This window comes from Hemiscyllium ocellatum, chromosome 5, assembly GCF_020745735.1.
Source record: "Hemiscyllium ocellatum isolate sHemOce1 chromosome 5, sHemOce1.pat.X.cur, whole genome shotgun sequence".
NCBI lineage: Eukaryota > Metazoa > Chordata > Chondrichthyes > Orectolobiformes > Hemiscylliidae > Hemiscyllium > Hemiscyllium ocellatum.
In genome coordinates, this window is record NC_083405.1 from 91,755,878 (window position 1) to 91,774,199 (window position 18,322).

At 41.3% G+C, this 18,322-nt stretch overlaps 1 protein-coding gene across 1 annotated transcript in view; it reads left to right on the top strand.

Annotated features, from left to right (window-relative positions):
* Positions 1-18,322, top strand: part of plxdc2b (plexin domain containing 2b) — a 430,770-nt gene that overhangs the window by 332,244 nt on the left and 80,204 nt on the right. Inside the window, exons 10-11 of the mRNA XM_060824983.1 lie at positions 11,463-11,523; positions 11,901-12,060. Coding sequence (XP_060680966.1) covers positions 11,463-11,523; positions 11,901-12,060 — 221 coding nt within the window. The remainder of the gene's footprint in view (positions 1-11,462; positions 11,524-11,900; positions 12,061-18,322) is intronic.

Genomic DNA, 18,322 nt, shown 5'->3' on the forward strand with positions numbered 1-18,322 from the left:
CCATAGATACTGGCCACATGCACAGATATTGGCCACATGCAAATATGTGCTATCCTGTAAGAATCCTCGTGGCACTCCTTTGATACATTGTAATTTAGCACTGAATCAGAAACTATCATCACAATGTAGCAGCAAGAACACCAGTCAATGGCTAGTTCCAGCTTGTGGATTGGAGCAGGCCCAGATCCCTTGGCTTTTCACTCACTCTCACCGTGCAGCTCACTCTGGACCTAGCTAGAGGCGCACAGTGTTTCTGCCTTTAACTGACTTGCCCTGCCTTCTTGCTATCTGCCCATTATCCAGAGATAAGAGACACATGTTAATACTGACTATCCTTGCTGTTTGATGCAAACACAATGGGAAGAACTGGATGTAGGTTTGCTCACTGAGCTGGAAATTTTGTTTTCAGATGTTTCGTCACCATGCTAGGTAACGTCATCAGTGAGCCTCCAGATGAAGCACTAGTGGTATGGCCCACTTTCTATTTATGTGTTTAGGCCTCCTTGGGTTGGTGGCACCATTTCCTGTGGTGATGCCATTTCCTGTTCTTTTTCTCAGGGAGTGGTAAATGAGATCCAAATCAATGTGTTTGTTGATAGAGTTCTGGTTAAAATGCTATGCTTCTAAGAATTCCCGTGTATGTCTCTATTTGGCTTGTCCTAAGCTGGATGTGTTGTCCCAGTCGAAGTACTGTCCTTCCTCATCTTTATGTAAGGATACTAATGAGAGTGGGTCATGTCTTTTTGCGACTAGTTGGTGTTCATGTATCCTGATGGCTAGTTTTTTGCCCGTTTGTCCAATGTAGTGTTTGTTACAGTCCTTGCATGGTATTTTGTAAATGACATTAGTTTTGCTCCTTGTCTGTACAGGGTCTTTCAAGTTCATTAGCTGCTTTTTTAGTGTGTTCGTGGGTTTGTGGGCTACCATGATGCCAAGTGGTTGGAATGGTCTGGCAGTCATTTCCAAAATGTTTTTGATATAAGGGAGAGTGGCCAGGGTTTCTGGACATGTTTTGACTGCTTGTTTGGGTTTGTTGCTGAGTAACCGGTGGACTGTGTTCATTGGGTACGCGTTCCTTTTGAATACACCATATGGGTGATTTTCCCCTGTTGATCTGTGCTGCAGTGTGTGGTGGCTCATTGAAATAATGTTCTGATGCAGCTTTGTTTGTGCGTGTTGGAATGATTGCTTCTGTAGTTTAGTATTTGGTCAGTATGTGTTGTTTTCCTGTAGATGCTGGCTTGAAGTTCCCCATCGTTCTACTGCAACATCTCGGAATGGCAGTTTGTTGTTGTTTTCCTCCTCTTTAATGAACTTTATGCCAGTAAGGGTATTATTGATAGTCTTGAAGGTTTTCTCTAATTTGTTTCATTTAGTGATGACAAAGATGTCATCCATGTAGCAGACCCAAAGTTTGGGTTGGATGATTGGCAGAGCTGCTTTTATTACTGTCTCTGCCAAGAACCCTGATATCGGAGATCCCATGGGTGTTCCGTTGGTTGGTCTGTAGGTTTTATTGTTGAAGGTGAAGCGGGTGGTAAGGCATAGGTCCACTAACTTGATGACATTGTCCTTGCTAATGAAGTTGGTGGTGTTGGTGTATGTGTCTTTGGTTTTTCTATTAGTGTAGTCAGTGTTTCCTTGGCCAGGTTGATGTTGAGGTCGCGAGACTATGGGGCTGAGGAGGGCTCCTGGTTTATGAATTTGGGGTAATCCATAGAAGTGTGGTCTGTTGGATCCATCTGGTTTCATCTTTTGGAAGTCGGTCTTATTTATTTCTCCAGATTTCTGAAGTTTATTTGAGTAGGGCTGTGATCCGGTTCTCTATTTATGGGGTTGGGTCTATTGCCACTTGTTGGTAAGTGTTGGCATCTGCAAGTAGTGCTTTTGCTTTCTCAATGTAGTCTCTTTGATTTAAAATGATTGTCAAGCTTCCTCTGTCTGCAGGTAGGATAACAATGTTTTTATCTTTTTTTTAGTCTTTCCTTTCTTGAGTATTGAGAGTGCGTTCTGCCTTTTTCCTGCTTAATGTTGGTGCGACTGTCTGTCTGATCATTTGCTGGGTTTCTTCTGTGAGTTGGTTGTCTTTCAGTGTTGTTTCTAATGCTGCTAAGAAATCGTTCTTGTCCACATCCTGGAAGTTGTAATTTAATCCTCTTACTAAGACAGCTTTTTCCGTATCTGTTAAGGGTCGAGTCAGAAAGATTTTTATCCATACTTCTGTGTTGTTATTTTGTGTAAGTTTGTCTAGTTTTGATTTTCAATTTTCTGTGTTTGTCACTGCCCAGTGTCTATGGCTTGTTATACTGTGTCTTTCCATTCATGGTCTGTTGCATTAGTGAGTAAAGATTTTTGGTGTGAAATTTCCTGGTTGTATTTACAAAGTCTGTTGTGGACATATTAATCATTTCTCTCCCCAAATCAAAGACACCTCGGGAATGATTGTCAGACCACTCTGACCTCTTGGCATCATGGTGCCCACAAACCCACCAACGCACTAAAACAGCAGTTAATGAATTTGAAAGACCCAATACAGAAAACAAGCAAAACTCCTGTCATTTACAAAATACCTTGCAAGAACTGTAACAAACACTACATTGGACAAACAGGCAGAAAAGTAGCCATCAGAATACATGAACATCAACTAGCCACAAAACGACATGAGCCTCTCTCTTTAGAATCCTTACATATGGATGAAGAAGGACACCACTTCGACTGGGACAACACATCCATCCTCGGACAAGCCAAACAGAGACATGCATGAGAATTCCTAGAAGCATGGCATTTCAACTGGAACTCTATCAGCAAACATATTGACTTGGATCCCATTTACCACCTCCTGAGAAAAAGTACAGGGAATGACATCGTCACAGGAAATGGTGTCACCACAGGAAATAGCATCAACAACCCAAGAGAACCTAAGCACATAAATAGAAAACTAGCCATGCCACTAGTGCTTCATCTGAAGGCTCACTGATGATGTTACCTAGTATGGTAACAAAACGTCTGAAAATGAACCTTCCAGCTTACTGAGCAAACCTACATCTGGAAGCTCAACCTCAGCTACAAATCTTCTCAAAACTCGCTAACAATGGGAGGAAGCTTGTCATGTTTGTCAGCAGACCTCAAACAAGTCAACGTGGTTAACCTTCGTTCAGACAGCCCCGACGCAGTAAATCAGGGGCAGCCTCTGATACTAGTCTAGAGGCTTGGAAACAGTGAGAGCCAGAACCCTCTCCACATAATGGATGAAGAGCAAAATGTCAGACAGCCCAGTGACTCGTCTTGACCCTTCTTGTTCTATTTTGGGCTCCTTTCGTTATTGTGTAGTAAAAAGTGAAGTCTGCAGATGCTGGAGATCAGAGCTGAAAATGTGTTGCTGGTCAAAGCACAGCAGGTCAGGCAGCATCCAAGGAACAGGAAATTTGACGTTTCGGGCCAGAACCCTTCATCAGGAATGATTCCTGATGAAGGGCTCTGGCCCGAAACATCGAATTTCCTGTTCCTTGGATGCTGCCTGACCTGCTGTGCTTTGACCAGCAACACATTTTCAGCTCCTTTTGTTATTGTGTCCTTTTATGAGGAAGGATGTTCTGGCCATTGAGAGAGTGCAGTGAAGGTTTACCAGACTGATTCCTGGGATGACTCTGACAAAAGACTAGATCAGTTAGTACTAAGTCCAACTAAATGAGGTTAATCAGCAGAGCTCAGAAGAATGAGCAGGGAATCTTGTCGAAACAAAACCAAACAGATAAAGACAGGAATGATGTTCCTGATAACCAGAGAGTCCACAACTAGGAGTCACAATCTAATGATATGATATAGGCTATTTAGGACTGTGATTGGAGAAATTTCTTCACCCAGACAGTGGCAATCCTTTGGAAGTCTCTGCTATGCAAAAAGGATGAAGGCCAAGGCAATGAATGCTTTCAAGACTGAGTTAGATAAAGAACTTAGGACTAAGGGGATCAAAGGGTAATTGAAAGTGGGAACAGGATACTGAGATGGATGATCAGCCATGATGATATTAAATAGCAAAACAGGCTAAAAGGGCTAAATGCTTCATTCCTGCTCCTATTTTCTATGTTCTATTGGTAGATTGGGTATGGGCTAGTCCATTGCTGTACAAATTGGCCGTATGCCCTCTTTGTCTACTTAACTGTATTTATTTTGTTTTCCTTTTATATATGGGAACGTTTTGAGTATTTTTATTGATTTATTTATGGAATATGGGGTTTACTGATTAGGCCTGTGTTTGCTGACTATCCCTAATTACCCATATGGCTGTAAAGATTCAGTCACATTGCTATGTATCTGGAGTTTCATGTAGGTCAATTCAAATAAGGAAGGCAGGTTTCCTTCCATTAAGAGCTTCAGTAAACCATATGGGTTTTTATGACAATCAACAGTGGTTACCCAGTCATGATTGGGCTAGCCTTTTATTCCAGAGTTGCAAGTTTAGCCATTTGTCTTGGTGCAATTCAAACCCAGGTCCCAAGGACATTAGCTAGGGTTCTGAGTTAGAAGTTCAGGTAAAACCTGTTCTCCCATTCAGTAAGATTATGGCTGATCATCTAAATCAGTACCATGCTCCCAGTTTTTCCTCATGCCCTTTGATCCCTTTAGCCCTAAGAACTATATCTAACTTGGTCTGGAAGCAATCAGTGTTTTGGCTTCAACCACGGGGCGGCACGGTGGCTCAGTGGTTAGCACTGCTGCCTCACAGTGCCAGGGTCCCAGGTTCGTTTACAGCCTTGGGCGATTGTGTGGGAGTTTGCACATTCTCTTTGTGTCTGCGTGGGTTTCCTCCAGGTGCTCTTGTTTCCTCCCACAGTCCAAAGATATGCAGGTCAAGTGAATAGGCCAGGCTAAATTGCCCATAGTGTTAGGTGCATTAACCAGAGGGAAATGGGTCTGTGTGGGTTACTCTTCGGAGGGTCGGTGTGGACAGGTTGGGCCAAAGGGCCTGTTTTCTCACTGTAGGGAATCTAATCCAATCTAGACTTTCCCAAGGCAGAGAATACCAAAGGATCATCACTCTCTGGGTGAAGACATTTCACCTCATCTTAGTCCTAACTGTTCTAAACCCTATCCTTAAAAGGATCTGGATCACTCATCTAGCAACACTACACCACTGCCTCTCTCTCTGACACTGCGGCAAAGCAATTAAAACATAATTATTCCATACAAATGCTGTGGAGAAGACATAGGACATTGAGGGACAGAGGAAGAGGAGCAATTTCAGAGATGTGATGGTGAGAGAAATTTTGGGATTTGTGAAAAAGATATGAGATTTTAAAGACGAGAATTCTGAAAAGATCTCACATTTGGATGGGGTGTAAGATTGGAGATGATGATTTACCTGTTGTATATGATGTTGGTAATCCTGACGATTTATATGTGATCATATCACGAATCTTAGAAGCATAGAGATGCTGGGAGAGAAAATAGGACTATTTATATGGATTTCACTTGCATATTTTTGTTGGGATGGAAAGGAAAGTTTAAAGTCAATCCATTTAGAATTAAAATTAATTGAATTGAATGATTTATTGTCACTTGTGTTTACAGTGAAAAATACAGTAAAATATAGTGAAAAGCTTCAACTGGCCACACAATCTGCCGCCATTTTGAACAGTTTAAGAATAAAAAGACATGGGAGAATAAAAAGATGTGATTGAAAGGGAGATTCTTTGAATCTATCTTTGTTCCACTGCCTCCATCATGGATCCTGTACCCTGCACTCGCTCACCAATGGCACCTGCATTGTCACCACTCCTTGTTGCCATCTGCGCCAGACTCACCAGTGTACGAGCTACCACTGTTCAGGTGCCATCTCTTTGTCGCTAGTCCCACCTCACTGACACTGCTGCTGAGGCCGGGTTTCGTGCTGAACCCTACTCACCTCATAACTAAGAGTCTCTGACTCCAGGCCTACCGCAACCAGGAGCAGCCACTGCTGCCCCATTAATAACCAAGCCTACTGTGACCGCAACCAGGAGTCCTTGGCTCAGCTGGTCCCTCAGTGAAGCTAGGAGTCCCCACTCTGACTATACCATATTTCTGCAGCTTTAGCCACCGCCTTGCCAACACCGCAGTCCTCTCTCTGGGCCTAATGCAACCCGGAATCCCTGGCTTCACTGCCAGGCCAGACCTCTGCCGCTGCCTGACCCTCCTCCGAGGTGTCACCTTCTTCGGTTGGAAGAAAATTATGAAAACAAGGAAAGAGAAAAGTTGAAAGGGTAAGGAAGAAGGAAGAAAGCAGCTGTCTGGCTAAGCCTGAATGCTGCCTTCCTTGCCAGCACCGCCATCTTCCCTGTCAGGCATGTTTGTTCCAGAAACAAAATTAGATTTCATTGTCATGTGTCATCAAGTAGGGGAATACAGGAGTACAGTGAAAAGTGTACAAAGTCGCCATTTTCTGGCACTACCTTGGTTACAAAAAACAGAATTCTAAAAACAAACCCAGAAAAAGTGCTTAAAAAGCCAAAATGTAGGAAAATGTCCACATCTTAAAGTCTAAAGTCTTATCTCCGTAAAGGTGTTTGGATCACTCAGCCACCAATGCAGGTGTCTGGGCCTAGTTACAGCCTGGATAAACAGTATCGACCACAGGGAGAAGCCGCATTCTTGTTTCCATTGACGATGCCACCACCACCCCCAAATGCTGGAAGGAGCCGTGTCGTTGCTGCTGGCATCACTCTCTTTGCCACCTGCCCCATGATCACCGAGAAGAGCCCGGGACCCCGGTGCCTCTGATCCCACTGCCATGTCAGACCACCAGAAGGCTGCCACTCTTACTGCTGTGCTGATGCTGCCCAATTGCTACAATAGGCTTTAAGAAAAGAAAAACAAAGGAAAGAACAAAAGTAAAAAGAAGAAAAGGGGGGGAAAAGAAAGAAAGCAGATGGGAGTATTGAGTACTAGAGTTAGCAGATCATGTTCCAATTGGATAAGACTTTGGTCCAGCCACACTTGGAGTACTGCGTATATTTCTGGTTGCTACATTACCAGAAGGATCTGGATTCTTTAGAGAGAGTGCAGAGAAGGTTCACCAGGATGTTGCCTGGTATGGAGGGCACTAGCTCTGAAAAGAGGTTGAGTAGATTAGGATTTTTTTCATTGGAAAGAAGGAAGTTGAGTGGGAACCTGATTGAGGCCTACAAAATCATGAGAGGTATGGACAAGGTGGATAGCAAGAAGCTTTTTCCCATAGTGGGTGGGGGACTCAATTACTTGGGGTCAAGAGTTCAAAGTGAGAGAGGAAAAGTTTAGGGGAGATATGTGTGGAAAGTTCTTCACGCAGAGGGTGGTGGGTATCTGGAATGTCAGCAGAGGCTGTAGGGGTGGGAATAATAGCATCATTTAAGATGTATCCAGAGAGATACATGAATGGGCAGAGAGCAAATAGAAAATAGGTGACAGGTTTAGAGGGAGAATTTGGATTGGCTCAGGCTTGGACAGCCAAAGGGCCTGTTCCTGTGCTGTAAGGTTCTTTGTTCTAGGTTCTTTGAGCGGACAAACTCTGGGCTCAGCTGTGCTAGCCTGCCCCCAACTTGTTGGTGCTTTCATTCACGGACCCATCTAACAACTTTATCAAATTATTAAAGCCAAATTCCACTTTAGTTTATAACATGACAAGGTTGTTCATCATAGCATCTCTCTAACATCTTTTAGCACGTTTTAAATGTGGCCTGATTCTGACCTGGACTGAAGTTATGTTTTATGGCCTTGATGTTTAGGCCCCAGTAAGAGTGGATGTGTGAGCAAAGTCTCTCTGCCAGTCAATGTACTGTTTCCAGCAACACCTTGCTCCCAAGTTATTTTTCTGAGACAGGATATCTGGCAGGAGAGGAGGGAATAGCACCAACAGGGCTACCACCCTTAGCCAGCTCGGCATTCTTCCAGAGCCCATTGTCAGAGGTGACCTGGAATTTTCCAGTCTGCCTTCAAACCTCAGCTCTTTGGGAGAATGACCTATCTACCCGGAGAATGCCTTTCGGTGACAGGAAAGCATTGAAGTCCTCCCCACCTGCTGTGCACATTTTTGTTTTCAATTTGAAAATATTGAGAATTGGTGCATTAACAATGTTGTGTGCTCTCCCTCTCTCTTTCTCTCTCTCTCTCTCTCTCTTGCTCTCTCTCTCTCTTTCTCTTTAACCTGAAAGTTACCTGCTTGTTCTTTGATATTGGAGGGCGTTCTATCAGCTTTGAGGACCAGTCTGCCTTCCATAACTAGATTCCAAACTTGCTCTTTGCTCAACAATTTGGGGAAGATCACAACCAAGGTGATTGTTGCACATGTTACAGACATTTTTCCCCCATTTGAGCTTGCATCCTGGTTTCCAAATGTTGTGTAGAAATTCCTGTTCTAGATGGGGTAAAGCCCAAGTGATGTAACATGGCTTTGCAAAAGCAAATCTCATCCTACACTTTGCAGAATCAGCGGGTCCTGGGAAGTCTTTCTGGAAAACAGAACACAGCTGTGTGGCTGCAAAACAAACAGAAACTCTTCCTTAAGTAAAATGGATCCCCCAAACTGAAAAAGATAACTTGATCAAACTCTTTATTTTACAGGCACTGATTTCCTTATAACAGACTAAAGGACATGAGGCTTTGAACAGTTAAAGTTTTCTAAGTAGTGGTTAAATAGAATACTGTGAAGGCTAACAAGTTTCATGAAGCAGAAAATTATTCACACCATTCATTGAAGTCCAATGCAGATTGCTTTGAGTACAAAACAATATCTTTTCAATATAAAAGGAGAATGAAACACAAAAGACATTTGCATATAGTAATTTAGCATTTTCTATGAACAACGATTCCAATCTGTAGACGATGAGAAAAATGCCCGGCCATCTTTTTTAAACAAAGTCATTCTTAAAACTGGGCACAGGTTTGCAGTGTATTACAATTAGTTTGGTTGAACAGTTTCTAGACATCATGTGAAATAGATTTTGCAACTGAACTGACCTAATTTACCAGTACATGACCAAGTTTTGAAGAAAAACATTATATACCAGTAAGGGGTGAATTTCCAAGGAGTTTCTCCTGATTGATGACTGCAATGTGAATGAAAGATTCCCAGTAGCAATATCTTTTGGGTCATTATTCTGTGTTTGCAATAGGTGGTCTCCTGAAGTAGCAAATACGCTGGATGCGTTCTGCATCCAGAACTTGAAATTCTTTTATAATAATCGGGAAGATTTATTTGGCAATTAAATTGGTTTGTAGCATACTTCACAATACATTCTATTGACCATGAGTCTCTGATACTATCTCCATTGCTGATATTGATTTCAAAAGCACGTTCAGGAGTTGAGTGATGCACTTGAATAGTTCCTGCCTGTAACCACTGAGAAACACTGGGCGTATTCACTTAATTTTCCTTTATCTGCCATTAATAGCATTGTTAAAATAGTGAATGAATTGCTTGTACAATGCACTGGGATTTCTAACTTAGTATCTTTTCACCCCTGGAACAGCATTGCAAATTCACTGCAACCTAGTCAGTGAAAATATCTTTGTTATGCTAACTATGAGACGGTTACGTACAGTAGGGTCACGACAATATCAGCTTTGTCTCTAATTGACAAACATGTGCAGAACAATACAACCCATATTTTGACATAAAATTAACATTCCTTTTCAGAAAAACACTTACAGCAGTATATTTTGGACTAATGGGCAGCACGGTGGCACAGTGGTTAGCACTGCTGTATCACAGCGCCTGAGACCCGGGTTCAATTCCCGACTCAGGCAACTGTCTGTGTGGAGTTTGCACATTCTCCACATGTCTGCGTGGGTTTCCTCGGGTGCTACGGTTTCCTCCCACAGTCCAAAGATGTGCGGGTCAGGTGAATTGGCTGTGCTAAATTGCCCGTAGTGTTAGGTAAGGGGTAAATGTAGGGTATGGGTGGGTTGCGTTTCGGCGGGTCGGTGTGGACTTGTTGGGCCGAAGGGCCTGTTTCCACACTGTAAGTAATCTAATCTAATCTAACCCAGAAAGAGCTTTATTCTCTCTTTAGAGGTTGCAATTTGTCTGCACAAGTAACAGAAAATGCTGCACACTTTATTGGTATCCCATTTAAAGCACATCTCATAAAATTGGGCTGAATGAAAAATTGGCTGCTACTTCAATCTGAGTCCATCCCCCGAATTGCCAAATGTGGCTGCACATCAGAAAACTATGGTGTGGGGCACTGGAATTAATGCATTAGGGACCATGAGTTCAAAACTTAAGCAGTGAAGACTGATAATGACTAAGATAGCAATTTCTGTATCGAAAAATTATAACTCAACAATTTATTTAATCTGAACTTCTTCAGGTTGCAGTAAGCGACTACATAAAGTTTTTGGGGGGATTTTACACCCTAAGTTAGAAGCTAATAAGACCTGCATTTAAAATAATCTTCAATAACGGGCTGTAAGCACCCATGACACAGCCTGGGAAAGACATAAGTATTTTGCTATTTCAATAAAGTTGACACTATCACAAACCTATTAAAATAAACGTACTGGTTTGCAATTTCAGCATTGTTTTAGGATGTGCTGAAAACATTGGTTAGTTGCTAAGTTTAAACACATCAATTGTCACTTGGTTACAGTTGTTTCAAATCCCAGGGACTACATAGAACACTCAAAATATCTCACTGCTGAAGGAAGTCATCACAATCCCATGGTTCTGTGCTGTCTGGGTAAAGGAAGATCCCAGACACATCTGTAAACCTCCCAGCTCCAGCTGCCCAAGATCATTATTTCAAACTCCAAAGCTGATCTGCTGTAACCAATCAGAGCTGCAGGACTACAGTGTCACACTTAGAGCCCTTGTGGCACAGTGGTAGTATCCTGTGGTAGGACCAGGAAGCCTAGGCTCAAATGCCTACAAAAGTATATCTCTGAAGAGCTTGACTAGGAAGTATCTGCAATGTTGCACTTGCCACATAAAGCAGCTGTGTCCAGTGACAAGGTGGAGTGTTGGAACATTCAATTGCACAAACATAGAGGGTGAAAGCCCCTCACACACAGTGACTGCCACCTGCCTTAAAGATGACTCAAATGAAACAAACACAGAACAGGGTGAAAATTCTACCTTGGCTAACTCTGGTCTGTAAGTCTGCTGTGTTGACCACTAATGTTGCGGTTTAAAATCTTCTGGAATGTATTTTTTGATCACCTGGAGATTGATGTTACAACTGGAAAACTCACAAAATTTCTCGAATTAATGACTTGGACCAATTCCACGTTCCTATCCCCACCTGGGATCTGGGATTGCTTGTTCTGTACACTGGCTGCCAGAAATCGAGTGTCTTCAATATTCCATCTTAGTGTGCATGTGTGAATTATTCAATAAAAACCCATGAGCAAATGTTAGCTGAAAGATGGCTTATTAATTGTTCTCTAACCCGTTATCAAAATGGAAATGTGAAATTAATTTTGCTTCAATTTTTCTATACATGCAGATGTTCCAGTGGTTTTGATCGTCATCGGCAGGATTGGGTTGATAACAGCTGTCCCGATGAGGTACGTTAGTGCATTGTCTGAAAGAAAGTTCAAATGTATAATAAAACAGCATTAAAATTGTAATAGAATTCCATCACATTCTCCACTTCATTAAACCGTGTTCATGAAGATCATTGGTTGTAACATTACTAACTACTTTAATGGCATTGGAGCAAAAGGATGAATGATTTTCAGTCTTAAAATGAGCTTTATGTAATCTTATCAGACAGTTATGAACATCAAGGTATTATGATAAATGTAGCATCCTGGCAGTGTCTCCAGGAGTACTTTCATAGACTTAATAATACTACCTTCTGCTTCTCTGTGAGAAGTTGTTTCTCTAGAGTAATTGCTTTCCTCATTTTGCTGGAGCTGAACTACTTTTCTGTCTGCTACAGTCTAAAGATAAGATATGTGACATCAAGCCTGGCGAAGTGACTCAAGCTGCTTCATCTACAACGGGTGTTACAACAACAGCAACAAAACCTAGAATCTCAAGCACTACATCCACAACCATTTTCACATTTGCGGTTCCTACTTCCAGCTTAACCACTGAAGGTACGGTAAAGGCGAATGAGCTCTCCATAACTCATCAATGAGCCTGGCAGCATTACATACTTTGATGGTTATAAGTCTGTGTAAAACCTAAACTTTTTTTTAGTATCTCAGTTGTGCTACATAGTTGATACTTTGATTTGAATGTATTTTGGCATGTGAGAAGTGAGTCAAAATTAAAACTATTCTTTTGTAAAGCAATGAGAGGATATAGAATCAAAACATTTCCACTTCACTCAGCCTGAAGCAAAATGCCGAAAGAGATCAATAGCCTTTTTAATCTGCTTCGTGTTGACAAAAAGATCAGTTGTCCCAGCAGATCTTATGACACATTCAGAAGCTACTTTTGGATCACTACTTAGTTGTGCTTACCTATTCCACAGACCCATATTTTTAGAAAGTGACATCGTGTCAACATTACAGTTCTGCTAGTTTTCTGAAGCTAACACTTATTTCTTGATTTTGAACAATAATTATAAATTCTTCCATTCTGTTTATGAAGTATCTTAATCCTATTTCTGAGGGGCTGTTCCACTTGTCAAGTAACCTGAGGAGAATATTGCTTCTTCACAGTTTCAGCTCTACTTAAAGCTTGTGATTTTTGGTACATTTTTACAGATTCATGAGACTGTAACTATATCACTGATTGCTCTAGAGAAGGATAGCGTTAACTTATTGTTTTTGCCAAAGTCATCATATGATGAAAAGGGCAATATAAAAATAATTGGCAGCATTTCAATAAGGGAGATATGTATTGGTTAACATTATTAGCAATCCTAATTTGAATCAAATATATTTAAAAATTGAATTATGTAATATGAGTTTCCCAAGTTGTGTATCTTGATAGGTGATAGCATAAAATGTGAATGTTTTGCTGCTTGTAACATGACATTCTAAGCTGCAAGTCATTATCTCCATGGACGTATAAAGTTCTCAGTATCATCGGTGACAACATGTATTCTTACACCCTCATTTTTTTTTAATGTGCAAGATGAAGCACATGTCTTCTCATTTTTCAACATGCTATTAAAATACAATTATGTGCAGAGATCAGCTAATGGTGCTTTTAAATAGCTGAATGTTTAACTTTGGAGCCAGCAAGAGGGAGGCAGTAGAGCAGGGCTAATGATATGGCGGACAGAGTCTGTATTTAGATTGAAAGACCATTTAACCCCATTCTCTCCCATCGTGCTGCCAGTAGGAATATCATCTGCTGCATTGAGCCTTCATGCTGCTGCTGCTGATTTCCTTGGACATCCAATTCCACTGCACATTGTAGGCATGGATTCCTGATGTCATGAATGTCATGTGGTGATTTAAATCTGAGAATTGGAGATGTATGATCAGAAGATTACTTCCTTGAACCAATGGCAGAGGGCAGTGACAGGACAGTATTTAAGATGGCAACCATGAATAGTCAAGCAAGATCAGACCTTTTATTGCAAATAGCACTGATCTTTCATATCATTTATAGTTCTGATTGAATAACCAAGTCAGGACTGTTTTATTTGCTGTTTTTAATCCCACAGCAGCATGGTGGCTCAGTGGTTGACAGCACCAAAAGCCTGGGTTCAGTTCCAGCCTTGGGCAACTGCCTATGTGGGTTTCCTCTGAGTACTCTGGTTTCCTCCCACAAACCAAAAGATGTGGAGGTTAGGTGAATTGGCCATGCTAAATTGCTCATAGTGTTCAGGGATGTGTAGGTCAGGGGAAATGTAGAGTAATGGGGAATGGATTTGGGTGGGATACACTTCAGTGGGTCAGTGTAGGCTGGTTGGGCCGAAGGGCCGATTTCTACATTGTAGGGATTCTATAATTTTCTTTTTGCTTTGACACTTAAAACCATATATTGTACTGTAATAAATGGTTTCATTTTTAATATTGCAAAGCATGAACTGAAATTGTTTGAATTTATTTCTGAACTCTATTCAGTAGCAGTTTTGGGCAAGATAAACCAGGAACTCAATTATTACAACTCATTACAAATTCTGTCCATCTTGTTCAAGATACCTCACTGAATGTCATTTGTATAACAAGTTGCTTGTATTTATGAAAAAGAAAATCACTTAGGACTTCAAAAATAAATTTCACATATAATTCAGGCACTTTCAGGACGCAGATTGGGATAATAAAAGTTATTTCACATAAGTTACAGGTAGATAATGGACTGCAAGATTATGGAGACTGTAGTACTTAGTCAACTTTGTGCTTTGCAAAAGATTAACATTTTGAAAAAGGAAATTATGCTTGAGTTTGAAAACTGCAGTTGCATTTCTTTAACACTTGCTGCTGAATTTACTGTGACAATCAGATGTGTGTGCACATGCAATACTGTTACAAATTGTTCATTTAGAGTTGCAGAAATTAGTGCTGAAAATTCTCCCCAAACCACTTGCAAATGGCGTAACTCCTAACTGCCTATATCTCCAATTAGCACACTGTATCTGCAGCTGTCAATTTACTTTCTCAGAGCCCCTTGCATTTTGATGATGATTTCCCCAGCATAAGTTTTACTCTCTCCAATACTACTCATTCAAGTCCACAAGTTCAAGGAGCATTGTCGATTGACTTATTCAAATCAGTTGTACCTTGACCACATCAAGGCATCACTTATCTTTGTCAAACTCATCCAACAGCCTTGCCTCCAACAAATTGAATGAGGAACTTTAGTCACTGGTCACTCTTGGTCACTGAGACCATACATTCACTTGCTTCTCCCCCTTCACATTGTGCACAAAGTCAAATCTCCCCCCAGGCTCCCTGTTTTCTCACTCTAATCCTGCGTCTTTTTATATTTGATTTTCTATCTGCCTTCATGTCTCCTGAAACTTTATTCTATCCCTATGACTCAATGCCCTCTTCTCTTGCCCCAACCCTGTCAAACTACTGACCATTTCACTTCACTTCCATTCCCAGCTGGCAATGTAAACCCTACCCTCCATTCCGATATTATGCTGTCCTTTTCAAAACCACAATATCATATTCTTCACACTACTTCCACCTTCCAGTAAAGCACACTCTATCCTCAAACTACCCCACACTGCTTACCCTCTCCACAATGCTTCATTTTATCATGACCTCCCAAATCCTTGTGTTGTGGGTAAATCACCCCAAGTTACCCTTAATTCAACTACTTTTTAAGAAATCTCACAGACAATCACATACTGAAACAATAATTTAAACTTTATTAAGACATCTCAAGTAAGCAAGTATAAATCTGTTATCACCAATTTAGCAATTACCAGATTAATCTGGCCAGGATTTCAACCAACAATAAGCTGTCTCTGGAAATGTCCAGCATTCGGTCCTTCTGCAGTGCTGTTCTTTGAAGTTCTGCTGTTGAGGTGTATGGAGTTAGATTCTAACACAATTTTCTCTCTTTCAAGTTTGCACTTTGACAATAGTAATATCCTTTAGATTCCTTCATCCCCAATTTCCAGAGAATTCAAATCTGAAGCTTGCCTTCTTATCAAAAATAGTTCCTCTGTCCCTTGTTACATTCAGGGTTAGCTGTCTGCTAATTGCTTTTCCTGCAATTCAGTGGTTCAATACCTTAGCAGGGATGACAGTGGAGGAACAATGGCAGATATTTCTGAGTATAATGCAGAAGATGCAGGATCAGTTCATTCCAAAAAGGAAGAAAGATCCAATGAGAAGGCAGGGGTGGCCGTGGCTGACGAGGGAAGTTAAGAAACATATAAAGTTAAAAGAGAAAAAGTATAATATAGCAAAGATAAGTGGGAAAACGGAGGACTGGGAAGCTTTTAAAGAACAACAGAGGATTACTAAGAAGGAAATACACAGAGAAAAAATGAGGTACGAAGGTAAACTGGTCAAAAATATAACGGAGGATAGTAAAAGTTTTTTTAGGTATGTGAAAGGGAAAAAAATGGTTAAGACTAAATTGGGTCCTTGAAGACAGAAACAGGGGAATATATTACAGGGAACAAAGAAATGGCAGAAGAGTTGAATTGGTACTTCAGATCACTGTTCACTGGGGAAGACACGAGCAATCTCCCAGAGGTAACAGTGGCTAAAGGACCTGAACTGAAGGGACTTTATATTTGTCAGGAATTGGTGTTGGAGAGACTGTAAGGTCTGAAGGCTGACAAGTCCCCGGGGCCTGATGGTCTACATCCCAGGGTACTGAAGGAGGTGGCTCGAGAAATCATGGATGTATTGGTGGTTATTTTCCAGAGTTCGATAGATTCAGGATCAGTTCCTGTGGATTGGAGCGAGGCTAATGTTGTACCATGTTTTAAGAAAGGAGCGAGAGAGAAAGCAGGAACTTATCGACCAGTTAGTCTGACCTCAGTGGTGGGAAAGATGCTGGAGTCAATTATAAAGGATCAAATTACGACACATCTGGATAGCAGTAACAGGATAGGTCAGAGTCAGCATGGATTTATGAAGGGGAAATCATGCTTGACTAATCATCTGGAATTTTTTGAGGATGTAACTCTGAAGATAGACAAGGGAGATCCAGTGGATGTAGTGTACCTGGACTTTCAGAAAGCCTTTGATAAAATCCCACATAGGAGGTTAGTGAGCAAAATTAGGGCGCATGGTATTGGGGGGCAAAGTACTGACTTGGATTGAAAATTGGTTGGCTGACAGGAAACAAAGGGTAGTGATAAATGGCTCCCTTTCAGAATGGCAGGTGGTGACCAGTGGGGTACCGCAGGGATCAGTGCTGGGACCACAGCTTTTTACAATCTATATTAATGATATAGAAGATGGTATTAATAGTAACATTAGCAAATTTGCTAATGATACAAAGCTGAGTGGCAGGGTGAAATGTGAGGAGGATGTTAGGAAATTACAGGGCGACTTGGACAGATTAGGTGAATGGACAGATGCATGGCAGATGCAGTTTAATGTGAATAAATGTATGGTTATCCACTTTGGTGGCAAGAACAGGAATGGAGTCAAGTTAGGTAAAGGGGCAGTACAAAGAGATCTGGGTGTTCTTGTACATCAGTCAATGAAGGCAAGCATGCAGGTACAGCAGGTAGTGAAGAAGGCTAATAGCATGCTGGCCTTCATAACAAGAGGGATTGAGTATAGAAGCAAAGAGGTTCTTCTGCAGCTGTACAGGGCCCTCGTGAGACCGCACCTGGAATATTGTGTGCAGTTCTGGTCTCCAAATTTGAGGAAAGACATTCTGGCTATTGAGGGAGTGCAGCATAGGTTCACGAGGTCAATTCCTGGAATGGCGGGACTATCTTATGTTGAAAGATTGGAGCGACTGGGCTTGTATACTCTTGAGTTTAGAAGACTGAGAGGGGATCTGATTGAGACATATAAGATTATTAAAGGATTGGACACTCTGGAAGCAGGAAACATGTTTCCGCTGATGGGTGAGTCCCAAACCAGAGGACATAGCTTAAAAATAAGGAGTAGGCCATTTAGGACAGAGATGAGGAGAAACTTCTTCAACCAGAGAGTGGTGGGTGTGTGGAATGCCCTGTCCCAGAAGGCAGTGGAGGCCCAGTCTCTGGATTCATTTAAGAAAGAGTTGGATAGAGCTCTCAAGGATTGTGGAATCAAGGGTTATGGAGATAAGGCAGGAACAGGATACTGATTGAGGATGATCAGCCATGATCATAATGAATGGTGGTGCAGGCTCGAAAGGCAGAATGGCCTACTCCTGCACCTATTGTCTATTGTCTATAATTCACCCCTTAACTTCAGAATATTATTCCTGCAGGCAGGTCTAATAGCCTATTTGTTATGAGGCAGCAGATTATCAAATAAGTGTTATTTCCTCTCTCCCAAGAAACAGTTTGTTTTTGTTATTTCTGTAGCTCTTTCTTCCCAGAGATGTTTAATTCTCATGTTGTTGTAATTTATTTTATAACAGTTTCTCGTTGTCTCTTTCATCTCAAGAAGCAATTTATTCCAGAACAGGAAGTATTGCTGATTGTTTCAATCCATGAGTAACAGTTTATCTTTGTTGACTTTTTCCAGTCTATGAACAGTTATTAAAATTATGTCATGCCCTTTGTCACACTTGTCCAGTTTTTCTGGAGGTCATTCTTTTCCATCTTTTCAGTCCAGTGCCCTTATCACTGCACTGAAGCAACCCTATCAAATTACAAATGACATCTTCGGTAACTGCAGTGACATTATCTCTTTTCATTCACCTTGACCTCTGTGAAGCCACTGATAAATCCATTATCTCTCCTTTTTCCAGTTCAGTAGCACTGCTCCAGCTTTATTCCATTTTTCCATGTTCAATCATAGCCAAAATACTCCCAGTAAT